The following is a 20,611-nucleotide window of genomic DNA, read 5'->3' on the forward strand; positions in this document are numbered from 1 at the left end:
ACATATTAATATCAAAGTCCATGGACAGTTTTACGAAACTTGCGGGAAATGAGAGATCTGCGAAGTGCGTTACAGAGCGCAATTTTCATTAACATTAACATCCGTCGTCACAAAAGTAAGTTACAAGCAACGTGATTGTGATGAAGGGCAAATGAGTCTGGTAACTCGACACGGAAACCAATATTACAAGTATCAAACGAATTCGATTGTAATTATTGCTGCTGAATTTCGACATCTCACTCGACGCCATCAATATTAGTTTAGATTCCGGATCGCGGTCTCATGTGGAATACTAGATTATTTTTCCTGATACAAAATACAATAAATCGTATAGGCTAGGTAAACCTGAGGGTAGAGCAAAAACTATTCGCATACCACCCGGAAAGCTATCACTCTAGAAATTCGTTTTGATCGATCCTTATCGGGGTTTATAGGCTGCATATAATAATACCATATGGGTAAATACAATAGCAAACTTGATACGCAATGATGTGAAACCCACGTCAATATCTGATTTAAGTCACCTTTTTCAAGCCCACATATGTCTTACGTCACATGGGCCTCAAATGTCAGTTGGTTTCGCTAAAATTTGAAATACTTCAAATCGAATCCTAAAAGCCTATATTCCTTATCATCCTCAAACGTTGATTGGAAATCACTTTATCATCGAATTGGAACTGCTGTCAATTTAATTCATTAGATTTGATATAATTATTAACCGATGTCGTTGGTAACAATGCACGAGAGCAGTCAGAATCTCCGAGCAGTCAGAACGATGTAAGATAGTCTTACCCAGATTCGCCTCCTGATTACACAATACATCAGTACTAAACAGAAGGATCGCACCTGACATCACGAGGAGCAGTCTAACCAACATTTTCATTCTGTAGCAACACAAAGAAGGATTTTAATTTTGTGTGCCTTACAGATTGTAGGAAACTTTCACTATATTCACGATAGAACTATTCTTGGTAAGTAACAAAATTGAATTGCTGATTCTTACTGTAGTTTACCCAGACATAACCATATACCCTTTACCTAACCAAGCCGGTATAAAATAATTTTCACAGGCGCGTATATATCAATAACCCGATACGATAAATGTAGTTCTCGATCACAGCGAAATGTAAACCCGCTGGCGTCGCAAGTCTGATATCAATGTGATCATATCATACCTGAAAGGAGTAGCCTACACCCACTCCATATTAGCCTGTTTCTGGTATACCAATATTTATAACTTGATAACAGAAGGAGAACATCGCGTATAATGCGTTTATAACCAAGCGTTTTACTTGAGTAATCCAATATGTTAGCAAGTCACAAATCGACTGCAATGCGTGGAAGCGTGTGGCGGATTTACATTGTACTGCAACTTCTCGGTCCTGTATTCAATGCTGAAAAAGATGAGTGTCTTATTACTTGAGACATTGTTAATCTGTTGAGCATGTACGGGGTTTACTACACTATCCTTTGCAATATTCCGGGTCTTTGATGGACGACTATTAGTCTCTCAGTATAAGTGCGGATGACTCATTTTGAACGTGATCTGGTTTCTCGGAATGGATTTAATCCGAATCCTCTCGGGTTAGTACGATACGTCACTCGTTGTCGGAACATGAACAGCAGGTAGAACGGTACAGATTCACGATTTCATCATGATCTTCCACCGCATGATAACTTTTGTAAGTGATGTGACAGTGAAGTTTGATGAGTAGTTGTAGATTTTGGAGTAGTTTTAGAGCTAATTGTGAGTTATCAAATCTAAGAAAGATATGTGACCTTTAAATGTCGTCGAATACATCAAAATCACAAGATGCCGACGTGGGCCGCACAAAATGATATCGTGGGTGACTTCGCGCCCCTTCAGATGATTTCACGCCCCCAAAGGGGGGCGCGCCGCGTGTTTGACACCCCTGATCTAGTGCCACTAATATCATCGTAATCTGACCCTGTGCAGCGGAACAACAGCATCACTCTTCTACAACATAGCATCGACACAAACACTTTCAACATCGGTGACTGAAACATGGTATAGTGAATTAGGCCTATATCAACATACCTAACGCCGTTGATGACGCATACATATATAATATACGTCAAATGTTCAATTGGGATGTAATACCGATTGTATTTTAGGAAATATAGCAACATATGACTTCCTAAATCTGCGGTAACTCGACATACGCGCGAACACATACTGAAAATCTGCTCCGTGCAAGCTTTAAGTCGGCCATAGTACGGATCATGTTCAATACTGTCCATGGTCACAGCAGGGTTGTAACCAAGTCACAAGCAGTGTTGGGATGACTCGAGTCATGACTCGACTCGAGTCTGACTCGAGTCACCTTTTTCGTATGACTTGACTTGACTCGAGTCACTTTGCTAAAATGACTTAACTTGACTTGACTCGGCCTATCAGAAATGGGGATTGACTCGTGACTCGGAGCAAAATTCACGAGTCAATTTCAAGTCATCAAGTAATAGGTGTCGATCAAAATCACTGCATCTTGCATATGTTCGGATTGTTCGCGAAACGCTGGTGTAACCCGTGAGAGCGACCAATCAATTAATGAACGTGCCTTTTACTGAGCCTCCATTTTTCTCTCACAAATACATTGACCGCAAACGAAGTGATCGAAGCTTACAGCTTACGTTGTCGTAAACTAGTATAGTAAAGTAATTTCTGTTCTCTGTTTTACCTTAACCAAACTTCTTGTTTTATTGAAACTGAATTCGAATATAGTTTATATAGTCCTCAACCATTGGCGCAGGCTCGAATTGTATCATATCGATTTGTAAATGCGTAATGTATTGCATCTTATCAATTCGTATCTACTCTCTATCTTGGCTGGTAACTTTTAACTGAGGTTTAGCAGTTCTACGTATATGTGAGCGATACAGCGCCTTCTTGCATGTATATTTAACTTTATATTCGTTCATCGGTTCAAAATCAATGACCACTCAATCTGTATTTCAGACAGCTAGCAAAATGCAATGACGTTATCATGCCTCATACTTCGAAAAGGCAACTTGACTTGAATTGTGACTTGACTCGTGACTTGACTTGATTTGACTCGACTTGACTCGAGTCACCTCCAAAAATCGAGTGACTTGACTTGGCTCGAGTCAAAATGTGCAATGACTCGAAATGACTCGTGACTCGAAGGTAGTGACTTGATCCCAACACTGGTCACAAGGCCCCGAGTCACAAGTCAATGTCACTTTTGTAGTTTTGACTGAAGTCAATTCAAATCATTTTCAATTCACCACCAAGTCAAGTCCGAGTCCAAGTCAATGAGCAGAGGGCCGAGTCCGAATCATGGAATCATGACTCGAGTCCGAGTCCAAGTCATTGTGTAGAATGCTAAGTTTCCAGTTAAAGTCTTGTTAAACCCACTTTCTATAACTCTGTTTGACGATATCGAATGGTTCGCGTGTATGGTATACTAATTTGTATCACTTTTAGCACTTTCTGGTCGCATTTTCAAGTACCAGTACCAATAGACGAAATCCCAATAGTGTGGTCACTTTACTATTCTTTGGAATTACACTGAAACGTTGGCCTTGGCCGTCTGAGTCTCGAGTCATATGACTTGGTTCGAGTCATGTGCAAGGACTCGAGTTCAAGTCGAGTCAATACACAGATTTACTCGAATCGATTCGAGTCATTTCCGTATTTTGAGAAAATGACTCGAGTAAAGTCGAGTCATCAGAAAATCGTGACTCGAGTCATTGCAACCCTGCTTCGCGGCTATCTGCTACCGAATAGTAATGCCGAGCTACCCCCGGTCCCGCCATTTCAAGAAGACCGTAGACGGCATTCCATCATGTCGCATGCATAGGCAGCGCGCCGTATCCTCAGTCTTCGATATCTTGTGATTCGATTACATGTTGGTATATTACTAATTGTAATTGCGAGGATATTAGATATAATCATTTTAAGTGTATATATGTATTGTCATTTCTAAGTTACATGTCCGTGGGATTTAAACAAGAATAGCTAAATCAACCAATATATATATATATAAAATCCCACTGGTAAGTGCTGAAATTGGATCCATTTTTAGAACGCGGGCTACTTGGTTCATTATTATTAGATCGCGATTCGTTATTTTTTTTTTCTGGAGTCTGGGAGCCGTATTGTCATAAAAGTAAAAATGAAGTACGACCATGCACATATATATTAAATATGTTTTGTATAACAATTATGTACTCCCTGTAGCCCACATATACCGATTTCTAGCTGGGCAGGCATATATAGAGTTCTATATATCTCTGTAACTGGGGTTTTCATTTCTGTGAAGAACTACGTTTAGGATGATTTCTTCATAAAACTCAGAGCTCAATGTGCACGCTCTTTCCCTTTTAGGAATTAGATGTCAATGGAAGCAACTTGTTGCTGATGCTCATTACAGCGAAACCGTAACACCATTGTCGGATGGTTATAATGTGGCCTATGAGCATACTTGGGGAATTATTTGATGAAAGAATTTCGTACTAAAAATTTCAACATTTGTCAGAAACGTGCTGGATAATACAGCCATTTTTCAGAATCGCTTTGCGGACCGAATGAAATCGTCAGGCGGGCTGTCCTGCTAATATCCACGCCAGATTTGGCTAAATCCTACCCACTATACTCCATAAGTATTCGCTAGGCTATTATATAAAAGGACTATGACACTACAAATATGTGCAATCTGCGAATCAAGGTTCCATAGTGTGATTCGTAGGCTATTTCTCTCAGGTGTTATGACCATAAAAGGGACACAAACTACTTAATACTTGAAAATGGTTAACCAGAGTAACTCAGCACTTATTGTAAAACTTCCTCGTTTGAAGCCGTCAGTGTCATTACATTAGAGTTATTATTCACAGTCGACTGAAACCGGATTACTGATATATTTTCCTAATATGTTCTAATCTAAAGTATTGAAATCTTTCCGAAAAAGTCAGCTTCTCCCGTTATGGACATTACCACTACAAAGAACATAAAAATGAGCTAACAGATGACAAAGAAACGACTGGACGTAACATGATCATCTGATTCATAATTTTGGTATATGCCTCGTGTGGCGATCATGCCTGAAGGCGTTGTCGGGAGCGTTACAGGTTATCATTCAAATCGAAGTCGCTGATTTCCAAAACACGACCACGTATTTTAATACTTGATACCGGCATGAAAGCTGCAAAAATCCAATTGGGTAATTTCGCTTTGCAAGTACAAAATTCAAATTTTGCAGTTTGCACTAGTCTACTGCTAATAATTGCAAAGACCGATAACTGTTGCAAGATAATTGATCCAACTTTGAACTGATTCTTGAACGGATCTTCAGAGGCCTACCTAGACGGGCAAAAAAGGGCCCGCATGCAAAGATAGGTTGAGGCCCGAATCTCTATATCATGAGTATTAGGCTTAACGTTTTATGTTAGAATTCCCCATCTCTCGAATCTGTTATTTGTAGTCGTTTAATTATTTATCCGTGAACAATCCCCGAGTCTCAAACCGGTGGTTAGGTATGAAATTATAATATATTAAATTGGAACAGTCAGCTTCATTTACAGTGGATCGATGAAGGAAAGGACGTAGTCAGATGCCAATTCTAACTTCCTGTATGACCTCCATTTCCCTTGAGTATTACAAGAAAATACATTCAAACAAAACATTTTAGTTGGTATTTTAATACCGAAACGCACTTCACAATACCAACTCATCCGGTAGAGCCATTTCTTACTTCTTTCTAACTGAGTGTGGAAGCATGAAGGTGATAGTAGCTAGCATGTCAAAATGTGGAACAAAGACTTTGCACAAATGTTTGGAAATTCTGGGATACACTGTCGCCGATTTCGATCAGCATGCCTTTCGAGACCGAGATGAATGGGAAAAGATCCTTCTTTACGGAAGTTCCAGTGAGCAATTTTACAAAATGTACAGAGATGTTGATGCCGTGTGTGGTGCCCCCGCGTTCTACTTCTGGGAAGAGATAGCCACGGCTTTTCCGGACGCAAAGGTGTGACTATGTAACTATATTGTATTCGCGTAAACGTAGGCCTAACAGAAACAAATTTGCTTCGTGATGAGGAGATCACAATTACAAAATTGCATTTCTTTATGGGCTGCATCATTTTACTCTACTGTTCTTATCTGTACTGTGGGGCTCAGACTACAAAGGACACTACTATATTGAAATCGAAAATTAACTGGCATTTAACCGAGCCTAGCACGAAGAAAATTTGAAGAATAATTTATACCTCTCATTAATTAGGAAGTCAATTCTAAAATCCCATTTGCATATTGACGACCGCCAACACATCCTAACCGAATTAAGTGTCGACGGCCGCATAACTTCCTCTACTGCCGCAGATTCGCCACTTTTGGACTAAAGAATCGCTATCGGGGTTAGCTAGACACTGTATACTTGCTGGAAAACTATCTCCTCGTAAAGCTTGGTCCTTTGGGGAGCACGAAGTCGTTTTCTAAGCGTCTCGATCTTGGCAGTGGTGGGCCTTTGCACGTCAAGGTAATATGCCCATTCATATCAGCAAATTCTTCCTCCATGGAATGATATTACAATTGCCGAAGTCGCATCAACTAATGAGGAATAGTGATATTGGGCACAGGGGAATAGCTTACTTTGAACAACAACAACAATATGTAACTGAAATCAGTTTCAGTATTTCAAAATGCTTTACTAAGCGTACTTCCGAAATATCAAATCAGATCAAATGGGTCTAATGATGTTGATTAGCTGCGTGAATACTTATGAGAATCGCATGGCGGGAACAGATAGTCAACAGTCACTCACTGACTTACATTGAAAAATAGCGCTGGATGAATTATTATGCGTTTAGTATATTTACATTTAAGATCGGATGTTTTTGCTAGTGCGTGTCAGCAGTGCGTATTTGCGCACGCACACAGCTTAGAGCCGGCGTTTCAAATCAAATGTGCTTCGGGGCTAATTTCCTAGATTTTGATGACGCTGCGGTCCGCAGCATCAAATAGGGATATTATATGTGTCTCAGAGTAGGCCTTATTTGACTGACCTTGCAGAATTGCATTTCATACACATCGTGAAAATATGATTTAGCATTGAAATATTCACGCTTGCCACGAAAAAAGTCATATTTTCGAATGTTTGAACAAATTGCTGTTGTACTTGGCATAATTTGTCGAAATAATGAGTTATAGACACAATGCGGGAGGGCAAAGACATCATGACAGCGTAAAAGCTTTCGTGTTAGAATGTTGCAGCTAGCAGACATTTGACGTGCCTTAACCATAGATAGAATATTATAGAATGTAAAAAGGATTGATGGATATCAGAACATCTGAGCGGTGTAGCCGAATCCGGGTTTCGGGCACTCTTTGTAAGTAGGCTATTGATCATGTCATTGCCAGAGTCAAATGAATCGGCGTTCGAATATCGAACCAGATCAAAAACGACTTGAATATACTAATTAAAGCATTCTAATATAAATGTCCGATCACCAAAGTATCTATTGGTGTTGCAGCTGTGGAGAGTACCCATCGGCTAAGTCGATAAGTCAAAATCACAACTTTTAGTCACGAATCATCAACGGGTCATCTTTTATCATCATGTTTAGGTAATTTGAAATATAAGCTGATCTTCCACCGCATGGTAGCTTTTGCAGGTGTTGTGATAGCGAGGTTTGATGAGTAGCCTCAGGTTTTTGGAGTAGTTTTAAAGTGAATTTGAAGTTCCTAAACCAGAAATGTGATATGTGCTGGATAAATATTGTCCGACAAGAGTGTCGCACATTTGTTATTGCTACATTATCAATGTAGGTTATGATTCCCATAAATGTGACGTGGAAATTACCATACGATTACAGCTCATTAGGCCAGTGGTTCTTAACCCGGAGCCGCGGACTCCTGGGAGTCCGTGAAGCATTTTCAGGGGGTCCGCGAAGCCTCGAATTTTCTGTAAAATGATTGACAACCAAATTTTTATTTTATTTTTTAATTAGGAAAAGCATGAGCCTGTTTCGCTTCATAATAGATAATACTTTAAGACTCACGTCATTGAAATGGTTATCTGGGAGGAAATATCCGACTGTGCAAACTCATTTTAATTGTCAAATTGCCAATAGTCTGCTGATGAAAACATATTGGTGTTTAGCGCTGTTCTGTTGGGGTTTGCGGAAGAATGAAATGTTGGAGATAGCAAGGTCAAACAGGGTGTCTTCGAAATGTTCGCAAAACATTTTGGATTTGGAGTTGTCAGTCTCGGCAAATTAGTAAACAGTCGTTCGGAATAGAAATTCCTGAATTTTTCCCCCGAATCTGTCCCAATGAAGGAATTGAAACCTCGTCACGAAATCCATTTTTTCCTGTGATATAACCACTACATATCTTCAATACGAGATAGAAATATAGATAGAAAAGACTATAGGTTGGACGTGATATGTTCATTAAAAACTCACACCAAAAGTTGTCGTCGGAAGCGTTACGCGTTAATATTACGTTCGCCACCAATATATCTTTGTGGAAATTGATTTTCGGCACTCATTCATATCAAATCGAAGACGTGAATTTTCAAGACAATAAATACAACTGGAAAATTCCCTTCGAAATAATAAAAGTCTATAGAAGTTTGCCGTTATTTTCAAGAAAAGTCATTTTGTGGCTGTTCATCACTAGTCTACGTTTACTATTTGCACAAGACAGTTGACGGTTGCACGATAATTGAGTTAATTTTGAACGAAAATTTGGGGGGGTCCGTGGGGGTCCGTGACGGTCCACAAGGGCTCCGAAAAACAAATAGGTTGAGAAACACTGCATTAGGCGCTATGTTATACCGTATCTGAAATGCTGAAACCTCATGAAGTTGATCCAGTGGTGGGGTGCGACATGCATAGCTTTTTTATGCCCTATACTTCGTTTTCGTAAATCTGTTAATATACAAATACGCTTGCTCGTATTCAGGTGATTCTCACAACGAGAAATGACGAATATGCATGGCTCAAAAGCTTTCGGGAACAAGTACGTCGAGGTACGTCTTCGTGGATGTTCAGACTTTGCTTCAATTTGACCCCTACTGGACGAAAGACAAGAGATCATTTACGTAGAATCGGTGAGTGAATGGGATAAAAAAAAGAGGAAAAGGAGTCATTTACATTTTCAACGATGTCAAATTTTCCTGTTGTATCGGATGACTTAAATAGTAAAAGACCGAAGTGTAATAAATGAAATATTATAACAATATTTTCATGATCCTGTAAAGTAGGGGCTCCCAACCTGTAAGCCATGGCCCGCTATGGGGCCATGAGCCTTTTTCAAGGGTCACGAAACAATTTGTTGAATTATATTTTTTAAATTTATAATATCTATTTCTACTTCACTATAATTATACGCGCCTGTTTCTTAATTAAAATGACGGTTTTTACTATTTTTCCGAATGTTTGAGAATAATTGGATGGACATTGAGTTTTCAAAGTTTTCAAAAGGGGCCACTATGTAAAATAGGTTAGGAACCCCTACTCCAAATCATAGGCTACCAAACACACTTTGTTCACATTTCAGTTGAAAACTTATCAACACTCGCGGCATTCAATGGAATTGCAAACTTTGTAGATTTCAAAATAGGCCAATGATTAAAATGAATTAAAAAGCCTGTTGGCTCAAAGTGCATAATACGGAACTTACCGCAACCGCAAAAAATGTATAAAATTCAAAACTTTAAAAATCCGATAAACCAATGTGGGCAACACGGTGCTTAGATCAGATCAGCTTATCCTTTCATATCACTGAACGCAATGTCAGGGATCAACAATGATTCCCACGACAAGAGTAGGATTTATGATTGGTACAGACTTGGAAAATTGTGGACACTCAAGAAAATCTAGCGCGGAACGCGCCAAAGCTTTTCAAGGAATGACGAGCTCTCTTTTATCCTAGATCGCGGCTTGCTCGTAAATTTTAATGGCATGCTCACGGAAAATACTTTAACTCGGCAGGCAGTTGCATGTTGGAGATCCTAGTAAACCTGTCATTGTGACATTCATATTACATTTCATTTGAAAAATAAATGCCAAGACTTCCAACGGTAGGGAGAATACTTGGTTGTAGAAAGTAATTGTACACTGACTTTGACAACTATATAATTGTCTAATTGGAGTAATTAATTGTGATATGTTTCTATGATCTAATTTTAATTCTAGTCTAATTACTAGTTTTCCAGATAATGCTTCTTGAGGACTGTATAGTATACGAAAGAAGCCAATCTTGCTGAACAGACATTTTCTATTTTCATGCTAATGAGAATGAAGTCTGATTTAATATGTACTAAACTTCATTCAATGTCTAAATCTTTGCGAAGTCAGTAATTTTAATTCTAATCTAATTCGGTGAAAACTATGTAGTTATAATTCCAATTATATTCTAATTTGAAAAATATGTGTTGTTCTAATTCTAATCCTGCTCCAATTTTTGAACAACAGTGTAACTATAATTATAAATATATTATAATTTGGAATTGCTGAAAGTATTCTATAGTTATCCTAGTCTGGTTCCCAACAGACATGGGGTGATTACTTCATGAATGTAATCGATTGCGATTACGATTATTTCTGAATCACGCGATTACGATTACGATTACGATTACAGCAAAATCAGGAAGTAGTCGATTACGATTACGATTACATTGGAAAAGTAATCACGATTACTCACGATTACATTAATTTTGCTTCTCAGAACTAATATTAGAAGATATATTGAAAGACAATATAAGGAATTAGGGATCGCGATGAAAAGGCCTAATGGGATAACAACTTTCTTTATAAATGAGACGTCATTTGCTTGTTACGTCATAATGTACTCATTGCCCCGCTATATAGGGGACGATTTATCGCACCCAACGATTTGCATTCTTGCCTGGTTCGTAACTGTCGCACCCCAAACTCCCGAATGGGGTGGGAAGCGAGCTCGAAGGGGAGTCAAAAGTATATCATAAATCAACATGAATTATAGAGTGTTTTCAAGAGATTATATTAACTTCGAAATTGTATTCGAGCATCGCGATTTAATGTCTCTAGATAGCTTGATCTTGAAATGCAAACCTCTCCCCTCAAGAAAAATGCATGATTTATAGCGAAAGGCATTTCTGTGCCGGTCATTACCGCGCCATAACACACCTAAGGACATATGCAGACATATGTACCTTGGTCGGAACGTTAGATATGTATCCTATGTAAATAGTCGCGCTGGGTGGGCGTGACGAATAGTTGTTGTTGTTGAGTATGATTTGATTTGCGATTTTAACTCAATGGTTTTGTTCGCCATTTTCGTGATAACTGTTCAGTGTTCATGCATTAGATGACTGCATTCGTTGATAGAGTGAAATCTATTACATCCTTGAAGAGACGTACGTCTGTCAGTAGTACTTCCAATTTCATTGGTACTTTGAGGTGCGAGCATTTGTTAATTAGCGCTTTCCTTTGGCGACGGTACTTTCGACAGTACATTACGTAGTGTGATTCGTCTTCAAGTTCATTACACCACTCGCAATTTGGAGAATCCGACAAACCAATTCTGTTGAGATGTGCTCTTAATCCACAATGCCCGGTTTGTAGGCGGAATAAAATTGACTGGCTTTTCTTCGGCATTTCAAAGAGACTAACAGCTGAATAAACATCGGGAACAAACTTTTTGAAATGTTCTGCAGTTTCGGACCCTGTAAATCTCGAGTTCCACTCTTCATATACATGTGTTCGTATGATTTTAATGATTTCCTTCGAAGTCAGGCTTGGCTCGTCGTCTTGTAGAGCAGGCGAGTCGGCTTCCGTTTTCGCTAGGAGATCTGCTTTCTCGTTCGCTATGAATTCCGCTATGTGACGAATAGTTCTTTCATTCCAATCTCAGCCCCAGAAATCGAATGTCACCCGGCGCACCCACAAAGTAACGAAGACATGACAATTTGTGTGTGCATCTCACGAAAGTCATTACGAGAAACGGCAAGGAACGGCTCTGTTATGATATATATCAGCAGCTGTTGATTTAATGCTTTGTTGTTGAAATCGTAATGTTTCATTTGACGAGTACAAAATTTCAAATCTTTGTTGGGTGCTTTTACGTACGTACATAGGCCTACTACTCGCCAACCAGCAACGGTCAAACTGCGTTTGACTATAGATCAGTGCTCTTCAACCTTTTGCGACGTGGTACACCCTTTAAACGCTTGCTCAAAACTCGTATACCCCTGTTCATTAGGGGTCTTCAAAAATGACTATTTTTCTCAAATCGTACTGGCTACTTGATAAAATTGTTAGGTTATCTAACTTAAACCTACACACCAAATTTGGTTTAATTCCAACTAGTAGCCGCCTTGCTACGGGAGAAGAAAGTTTCTATTTATTATACAAAAATAAATAACGGAAAATTTTTCAGTTCACCCCATGAAAGTATTAGATTGTCTATAAAAACTATGTTCTTCAAATTTGGTTCAATTCCGACCAGTAGAAGCGGAGTAATTGCCGTCAAAAAATTTGGATTTGAATAAAATAGTATTTGGTCACAGAGTCTATTCCAGGGGTCACCAACCCGGTGCCCGCGGGCACCAGGAAGCCCGCGAGGACTAGATGAGTAGCCCGCGAGCCCATTCTAAAAATAGGTGGAGTAGCAGCATTTACCAATATTCGTCAGATTGTTACCAGTGAGCTTTTAGATATATAGATTGTTTGATTCAGCTATTCTTGCTTAAAACACACTAACATGAGGATAAACACTTGAAAATATCTTCAATTACAATTAGTAATATAGATGTATGTGATGGAATCACCAGAAATTCAACGGCGCATTGCCTATACAGGTGACATGACGGAATGCCGTCCACGGTCTTCTTGAAATGGTGGGGGGTTCCGTTACGATAGCTCGACGACCAGGACAATGCCAAAGTAGTAACCAATATTACTATTCGGACTCAGATAGCCGTGAAGTACTAGCAGATTTTTAGTAACTGTATACCCATTACGTATTGCATCTTTTGGCACAGCTTGTTTCTGTTACACTAAACGCAGTTTAATATACCATGTTTCTAACTTTCTGTAATCGTTGCTGCTGTCCGGTATTATGAAATCTTGTCATTTTTGGATGCTGAACATTAGGAGATTGAAATTGTAACACTGCAAAATGACCCCCACCTCACTGTGCAGAAAACGTTCGGTGCCTTGTTGATACGGAAAACTACAGTGGTGTATGCACAGCAACTATGAAGGTTGCAAGCGTCTATTGTTCGACTTATTGTTGTGAATCAGCCTTTTCGGACACGAACTTCATCAAAAACAAACACAAAACACGCCTAATTATTGCACATCTCGAACACTAACTTAGCAGTGTCAAGTTAAATACCAGTGTACAACGCACTAACTGATATCATACAATGCCAGGCTTCCCACTGACTGCTATAGAAACAGATAACATGATGTCCAGTCCTGCCCAGTGCTATGAATATCAAAGCGGAAATTCAGTGTGGTGCGGGTAAACGATGGGAGTAAATAGTAGCCCGCCGCTTCAATCATTACGCAAAAGTAGCCCTCGGTTGCAAAAAGGTTGGTGACCCCTGGTCTATTCGCAGCCAGTTAGGCAGCCCGCCACGCAAATTGGAATTTATTTCGTGTCAGATCAAAAACAGCATGACATTACGAACGATAATCAACCTAAATGTAACAGTATCGGGGAGAGAGTATGTAAAGCTACTGCGGCAGAAGCGGTAATTCAGATCAGCGATGATAGCAGGCGCACCAGCCTACTGCGTATCAGGCCTTCCCAACACCCAACACAGCCGATAGTAGCACATGGGCTGCAAGAGATGTCAGTAACCTCAGATCGTATGCCGCTATACACAGTCTATTGTCGCTAATTTAGATCACTAATAACAAAATACTAAATTGCAAATGTATGGCGAAAGATTGGACATACAATCGGCATTTTAAAACAAAAGGGTTTCGATTTCAACATGGAAGCTGTTTCGACCCTGGCTGGCTACGTCATTTCATTTATGTGCATTGCGGTATTTGTTACCGTCAAGTAGGAAGTACAGATTCAAAAAGTCTGAGCAATCGTGGCGGTTTCCTCAAAAATCACTAAAATGCAAATGACTAGCTGAACACATGTTTGTTAACTGCATACTTTCCAACACCAAACGGAACCATTGGTCTATTGCCGACGGCTAAATGAATAGAAGAAATATTTGCTTATGACATCACAATCAAGCGGTGTACAGTATTACACTTGAGATAACATTGTACCATATTGCTTATTAACCTGTGCGTCAACCTGTACTGACCTATAAACCTGCCTTTGTGATAGCTAGCCATCGGCTCATTGTTACTCGGATCTGGTACAGCCCTGTACACCCCATCCGAGTGGTACACCCTTTGGAAATTCTGGTACACCCTAGGGTGTACGACAACCCCGGTTGAAGAGCACTGCTATAGATGACTAACCTACGGTAGCCGTCGATTAGTAATCCCAAGCGTAATTAAGCATAACCTAACGTCAATACATAAGTTACTGTTTGAAACTAGAAAGAGTGGTGATTATTATCCTCCAGCGAGGCAGTGGCGTCTGGAGTGTATCGATAACCTGCTATACAGCATAGCGGGTGTTCTTACAATCACGCTACAATGTACATGTACATCGAATATCTTTTACTACATGTGGAATGTGGATACCTCATACGCAATGACGAGCTAGGCTAATACTTTTGACGTAATAATGAGCAGTGGCGTTTGAAAATCATACGTTTGTGCCATCACTAACGTGGTATAATATCTCTTCCTTGTTCACGAATCTTCAGTTTATGTCATAGTCCTTGTACAAATAAAAAGTAATCGTTCTTTCACCAAGAAATCGATTAGATATGGAAAGTAGTCGATTACGATTACGATTACTTTAGAATTTTTTCGAATGTAATCGATTGCGATTACAATTACTTGAACATGCTGTAATCGTCGTAATCGATTACGATTACTAATCGTGATTACCCCATGTCTGGTTCCCAATGCGATATATTGGAAAATTGTGAAAAATCAATACCTTTCACGTGTGTCTGTGGCGCCCAGTTTGGGAACCTCTCCTCTAGAGTGTGCTCTTGTTGTTTGTTGTTTGTGACATTCTTGGTGGTATTCAAAATTCGCTACAACTCGGTACCATTCCTCAATTTAGATCGCGTTTTATATGCATGTCCACCCCAAGGAATATTTCGTTGGCATTATCTTCCGAACGATGAGATCTTAAGAAGAAGATACCGGGAGCACATCGCCTCCGTAGTATCTGTAAGTGGTTATGTCCGTATTATATGGAGGTTTTGCCGTTTTTAAAGCTTTCGGTGCATTTCGGAAAAGAGAGATCAGGGTTGTAACCAAGTCCGAGTCACAAGTCACTAGTCACAAGTCACAAGTCACAAGTCACAAGTCACAAGTCAATCTCACTTTTATAGTTTTGACTCGAGTCAAGTCGAGTCATTTCAATTCACCACCGAGTCAAGTCCGAGTCCAAGTAAGCGAGCAGAGTGCCGAGTCCGAGTCATGGTATTATGACTCGAGTCCGAGTCCAAGTCATTGTGTTGACTGCTCAGTTTCCAGTTGAAGTCTTGGTAAACCCACTTTTTCTAACTCTGTTTGGTGATATCGAATGGTTCGCATATATAATATACCAATTTTCCTCACTTTTAGCAGTTTATGGTCGCATTGTCAAGTACCAGTACCAACAGACGAAATCCCAATAGTTATTACAATAGGAATTACAATGAAATGTCGGTCTTGGCCGTGTGAGTCTCGAGTCAATGACTTGGTTCGAGTCATGCGCAATGACTCGAGTCCAAGTCGAGTCAATATACAGATTGACTCGAGTCGAGTCGAGTCATTTCCGTATTTTGAATAAATGACTCGAGTCAAGTCGAGTCATCAGAAAATCGTGACTCGAGTCGGACTCGAGTCGAGTCATGACTCAAGTCATTACAACCCTGAGAGAGATACACAAAACTGTAGCGGTTTCACAACCACCATACGGTAGCAGAGTTCAGACACAGTCTCAGAACTCAAGATTGATGTTAACGTGACCCAGGCTTCTAGCACATTATGTGCCCAGATACAAAATGTCCGCTACCTAGGAACTGCTCTGTTTACTGTAACGGGTGGACTGTAAGCCAAGAAATGTACTCGCTAGTTACAAATTGTATGACTTGAGGAGCTGCATGAATCATAGATCAAACAATTCAGTTGATATCTTAAATCGTTGCTGCTCTAGAAGTCTATATAGAAGAGCTGTAATTTCTGTTAACTAACATTCAGCGCTGTGATGACGAAAGGCTTCTCCAGTTTGATTTTCGAGACGGTTGGAAGCCTCTATGCGAGTTCTTGGGAAAACCGATGCCGGATCAAGTCTTCCCGCATGAAAACAAGAAAGGCGGATTGGTCGGATCGGTCTGGGACTTGGAAGGATTCAGCAAAATGAAGAGAGAATTGTACGTTGGCGTGGTCGTGATTTCGGCGATTGCCAGCGCTTGCTGTGTCCACCTGTTGAATAAAATACGTATGACTGGCTAATTTCGTAATATTTTGTGGACAATTTGTCTTATATAATAAAGCTTGTTACGATATGCGACATTAGCATAGTGCCAGGCGCCCGTGTAAGCTTTGCGACATTGATATGGTAAAGTTGTTTGGTTGTACGAACGTAAGTATCTTTTGAGATCGCGACTTCCGAAAGGTTGTCCGTTCTGCATTGGACCGACATTGCTCCAATCGCCGGGGTTCATGCTGAGTTTAGCTCGAGCCCTGTCATCCCTGCATAATCAAGGTGGCGATAGGGTTTGTGCCCGCAGACTCAGAATCCCTGAAAGCATGCTTATGCGACCTGGAGGCACCTAGTACGAGATAAAAGACGAGACTAAATGTAACAGATGGGTACCCTATGTATATCACATAGCTATCTTATTACCTGAGTTGGCGGAACACTGTGTGAAATATCACAGTGGGAAACCATACCCATTCCTTATTGGAGATGGCTTGCTGCGGTCCCTCTAGACCAGAGGTTCCCAACCTTTTTCGACTCATCGCCAGAGGTGGTCAGTAACGAAGTACCTCTACTTTTCGGAAGTACTCAAGTAGTTTTCCTCTACTTCTGGTACTTACTCAAGTGGATCTGATTTTCTCTACTTCTACTTCAAATTCGTAATATTTTGTGATCTACTTACTTACTTTTCGCTATTTTCCCTTTGTCAAATAGAAGTAGTTGAATCCCCCAATACGAAAGATAGCCTGAGGAATTTCGGGGCGGTTTTTACGGAGTACCAACATTTAATATTCATAAAGGTCAAGTAAAGCCCAGAAATTTTGTTACGCTTCGAGCATAGTAGTGAGAGAGTGACAAATATGTTTTCACGAAAGTATCAGTGAATATAATTTAGTTACCGGATTGCTTGGTTCCTCTCACACCGCATTGTCGCCCATATCAAATATTTCAGCACAGTAGATATGGCCCACCATAACGCTTGAAACTAGCTATTTCCTATCATATCGTAATCTAGCAGCCCATTACGTGTCTTGCTAAACTGGAATATCCAGATTTTTTAACGTTACACCTGTTCCAGCAGATCCCATTTTAAGCTTTTTGGACCAAAGACATGAAATATACTTTCCGCTTCTTAGAAGTGGTATTTGTATTTCACTTTCAATTGCGAGTATCATATTTTAAGTTCTACTTACTTTCAGTTCTTTTGTCTGCAGAACATACATGTTGAAGCGTGAAAGCAAGTGTACTAATGCCTCTATTTTCCGAAAATAAAGCTACACTAAATACAACTTTTACGATCCACAATATTTGTTTATTAACGTATACTAATCGCGCAAAGTGATGAAACCGTATCCGATACAACTTCTATGTATTGCTCTTCGCCTAAAATTGGGGCCTTATAATATGGGGTAGGGGGCGCTGCCATGATATTTTCTAAAAAACGGGGTCTTCTAGTAAACAAAAGGTTAGTATCGCATTTTCATAACAATACTATAATTTGCATCCCATGATGCGAAACAATGCTTATTCTGTCGAAAATTGATACCTCCTGGGATGCATCAATACGAATCAAGCTCTCTGCACCAGTATCATAGCTCAATTCGCAGCTTTTGACAGTCCATGCGAACGAATTGCAACAGTCAAAACTACGTACATACTTGAGTAGATTTAAAATCAGTCAATTCTACTTCAACTTCAAGTAGTTTTAGGTGGATTATTGAAGAAGTACTTCTACTCGTACTCGAGTAGATTTTTTCGTCGCTACTTCTACTTCTACTTGAGTAGCTTTCTTGACTACTCTGACCACCTCTGCTCATCGCTCCTTTATCAAACTCGTCACAAATTTTCGCCTCCCAATATTTACGGATTCGAAAAAGAGGACATGTTACACATACGGGATATTGATTCAATTAACTCTGATCGCTGGTGAATTGACTGAAAAAGGTCATTTATCCGAAAAGGTGCTCGGACTACTGGTTTCCGCGTCTAGTTTCCGTCGAGTTGACCGTTTTTAGTGAACTTTCGCGTCATATGCAGAATAAGCAGTCTTCACGGGCATTTTTTTGGCCGTGGTAATCAAATAGGGGGAGATGTGGTACCAATGAGACACTGAGACCGAAAATATTTGAAAAATTCTCTACACTTTACACTCCGTGAATTTGTCTTCAATTGCATGCTGGCAGAATCTTTCCTCACATGCAAAAAACTTCGACATTCATGAATAAAGGGGTCACTCTCTGACAGATGTTTCTGTTTTAGGGGGTGTAAAATAAATTTCGTTCGACGCATTCATTTTCATTTGTAACATACAACACGAACAAACCTGCAATAACTTTTAATGGGATGTGTGGGGCTTGTACCAGGCTATCTAACGGCACATATTTTTTCATTCAATACCATCCTTGTGTGGACTTTTTACAATTCAAATACATATTTATAATTTATGCAGTTGAGGCCAATGCTACCATAGCCAAATCAAGCAAAATAGTTGGACTAACTAGTCATGCAACGACAGAAACACGCCTACTCTACACACATAGACTCTGAATTTAATAATTACCTGTGATGTTTTATCGATATATTGAGCTATTTGGAAGTCAAAATCTCGATCTACGGGCAATGTGTATGTACCCTCAAATTTGTAAGTTTGTGCTTCAATCGAAACGTGATTTCATGGCAACGTTTGAGGTAATATTTATTCTATTTTCTCGACGATTGCGACCAAATATTCTTTTTTGGCTTGCTGTAGATTGGATTTTTATTTTACACAGCAAGAAAACTAGGAACATTTAGGTTTTTGAGCGTATGTCTGATATGTTCCCAGGTCGAGTTCCTTCCGACCCACCGGGTAAGGACCGATGATACGTTCGAGCAACAAATTTTTAACGTTCAGATATATATTTTTCAATTGACGGATAGTCATGTATATATATCTGGTAGGTGGAGCTTGCATCAAAGTGTCGAGCCAGCATAGATCTGTCCTTATCGGCTGAAGATTTGGGGGCGAGAGATCATTTTGCAATTCTTGATCAATCGGTACCACATCTCCGCTATATCTTACAGGACGTTCTAACATTTTCGCCCCCCTCCCCCAGTCGCCACTTTTTGTGTTTTCGCCCTCTTGTTTCTCAAAATTGCCCATGTTGGGAACCCCTGTTTTAAACTATTGCCTTGCTCTATAAATGTTTCTTTTAATTTGATTTTTGTTTTAAATGCAACCCTAGTTAAGGCGTAAGCTTTTCTTTCCTAGTCCTTCTCGAAATTGTTGGAAAAGCGATGGAAGATACATATTTTATGGAATTAATATTATAGAATTTTATTGTTCCCGTTATGGATGGTGTTAATGCAAGGTTCACGTTCGCATTCGGTGTGTTAACCCCAGATATTAAGAGATTCGCGTTCACAAACGAACCTTGGTAGGTTCTGCACTGTGAACCTTTTTCATGCATTACAATTTTCCACGTAATTATAACATCTTCGGTTGAAATCCTTTGAATTTCACCTTCAAACCATAATCTCTGCATGACACTGGCAGCATGAAGAGTATTATGCAGTAATCTAGTATAGGCTACACCTTGTCAATTAAAAAAATATCATTTGCTTTGTTCGAAAAATTTGCTCGAAATATTCAACTTTCCGTTTTTGAATATTTAGTGACTCTCTGCTGATGGGAGCTTGACCCGCAGTCACACAACATCAAGAACGAAATAGACTTCATGTTGGTAGGCTACTCTGCGAATTGTGCTTATCGATATCAACGAAAATGATATCAAGAATGCAAAGTCATTATTATTATTATTACGACTACTAATATTGTTATTGCATACAATAACGATAAGCGCTTATTGCCTGTTCTGTATCTTTGCTTTTGATCTTGAGGACGACTTTTAATGCTCGCGCACTCTCACAATTTCATTCACTCTCGGCTTTCTTGCGCCCTGCTGCCAAATTTGTGAGCTCGGCTAACTCTTCCTCGTTCTCAAGACGCCGCGGTAATAGCGGGATCGGCGCTGGGGAGCCCAGATAAACCTCCGACACATGGAAACATGGCAGTGCTGAGACTCGAACCAGCAACCA

At 39.8% G+C, this 20,611-nt stretch overlaps 3 protein-coding genes and 1 long non-coding RNA gene across 7 annotated transcripts in view; 2 read left to right on the plus strand and 2 right to left on the minus strand.

Moving 5' to 3' along the window:
* The window catches only part of LOC145451664 (uncharacterized), a 196,839-nt gene that overhangs the window by 100,033 nt on the left and 76,195 nt on the right, over positions 1 to 20,611 (minus strand). The gene's annotated exons all lie outside the window — the stretch shown is intronic.
* Positions 1 to 20,611, minus strand: part of LOC145451667 (uncharacterized) — a 60,562-nt gene that overhangs the window by 4,350 nt on the left and 35,601 nt on the right. For 2 of the 3 annotated variants that reach the window (XM_080329886.1, XM_080329884.1), the window contains exons 1-2: positions 1,293 to 2,014; positions 793 to 884 (exon numbers count right to left, since the gene is read on the minus strand). The exons of the other annotated variant lie outside the window; for it this stretch is intronic. In XM_080329886.1, the coding sequence (XP_080186012.1) occupies positions 793 to 883 (91 nt within the window). In that variant the 5' untranslated portion in view covers position 884; positions 1,293 to 2,014. Of the gene's footprint in view, positions 1 to 792; positions 885 to 1,292; positions 2,015 to 20,611 lie in introns of those variants that run through there. 3 annotated transcript variants of the gene reach the window in all.
* LOC145451659 (uncharacterized) lies at positions 5,552 to 16,624 on the plus strand. 2 transcript variants are annotated; one of them, XM_080329873.1, is made up of 4 exons: positions 5,552 to 6,008; positions 8,948 to 9,014; positions 15,185 to 15,294; positions 16,312 to 16,624. In XM_080329873.1, the coding sequence occupies exons 1-4, from the start codon at positions 5,757 to 5,759 to the stop codon at positions 16,564 to 16,566; spliced, it is 684 nt and encodes a 227-aa protein (XP_080185999.1). In that variant the 5' UTR covers positions 5,552 to 5,756; the 3' UTR covers positions 16,567 to 16,624. The 2 variants fall into 2 exon arrangements, with proteins under 2 accessions (XP_080185999.1, XP_080185998.1); XM_080329872.1 differs by having other exon boundaries at positions 5,579 to 6,008; positions 8,948 to 9,095.
* Positions 16,688 to 20,611, plus strand: part of LOC145451672 (uncharacterized) — a 324,257-nt gene continuing 320,333 nt past the window's right edge. The window contains exon 1 of the long non-coding RNA XR_013918984.1: positions 16,688 to 16,696. This is a non-coding gene — a long non-coding RNA (uncharacterized LOC145451672). The remainder of the gene's footprint in view (positions 16,697 to 20,611) is intronic.

Source organism: Botryllus schlosseri, chromosome 12 (assembly GCF_051294905.1).
Source record: "Botryllus schlosseri isolate E-star chromosome 12, Bs_hap1, whole genome shotgun sequence".
Lineage (NCBI taxonomy): Eukaryota > Metazoa > Chordata > Ascidiacea > Stolidobranchia > Styelidae > Botryllus > Botryllus schlosseri.

Bases quoted from the DNA above. Each gene is read 5' to 3' on its own strand.
- LOC145451659 (XM_080329872.1), top strand. From the start codon at position 5,757: ATGAAGGTGATAGTAGCTAGCATGTCAAAATGTGGAACAAAGACTTTG. The intron at 9,096-15,184 runs GTGAGTGAATGG...TCCTCAATTTAG, and splicing joins AGATCATTTACGTAGAATCG to ATCGCGTTTTATATGCATGT. The intron at 15,295-16,311 runs GTAAGTGGTTAT...ACTAACATTCAG, and splicing joins ACATCGCCTCCGTAGTATCT to CGCTGTGATGACGAAAGGCT.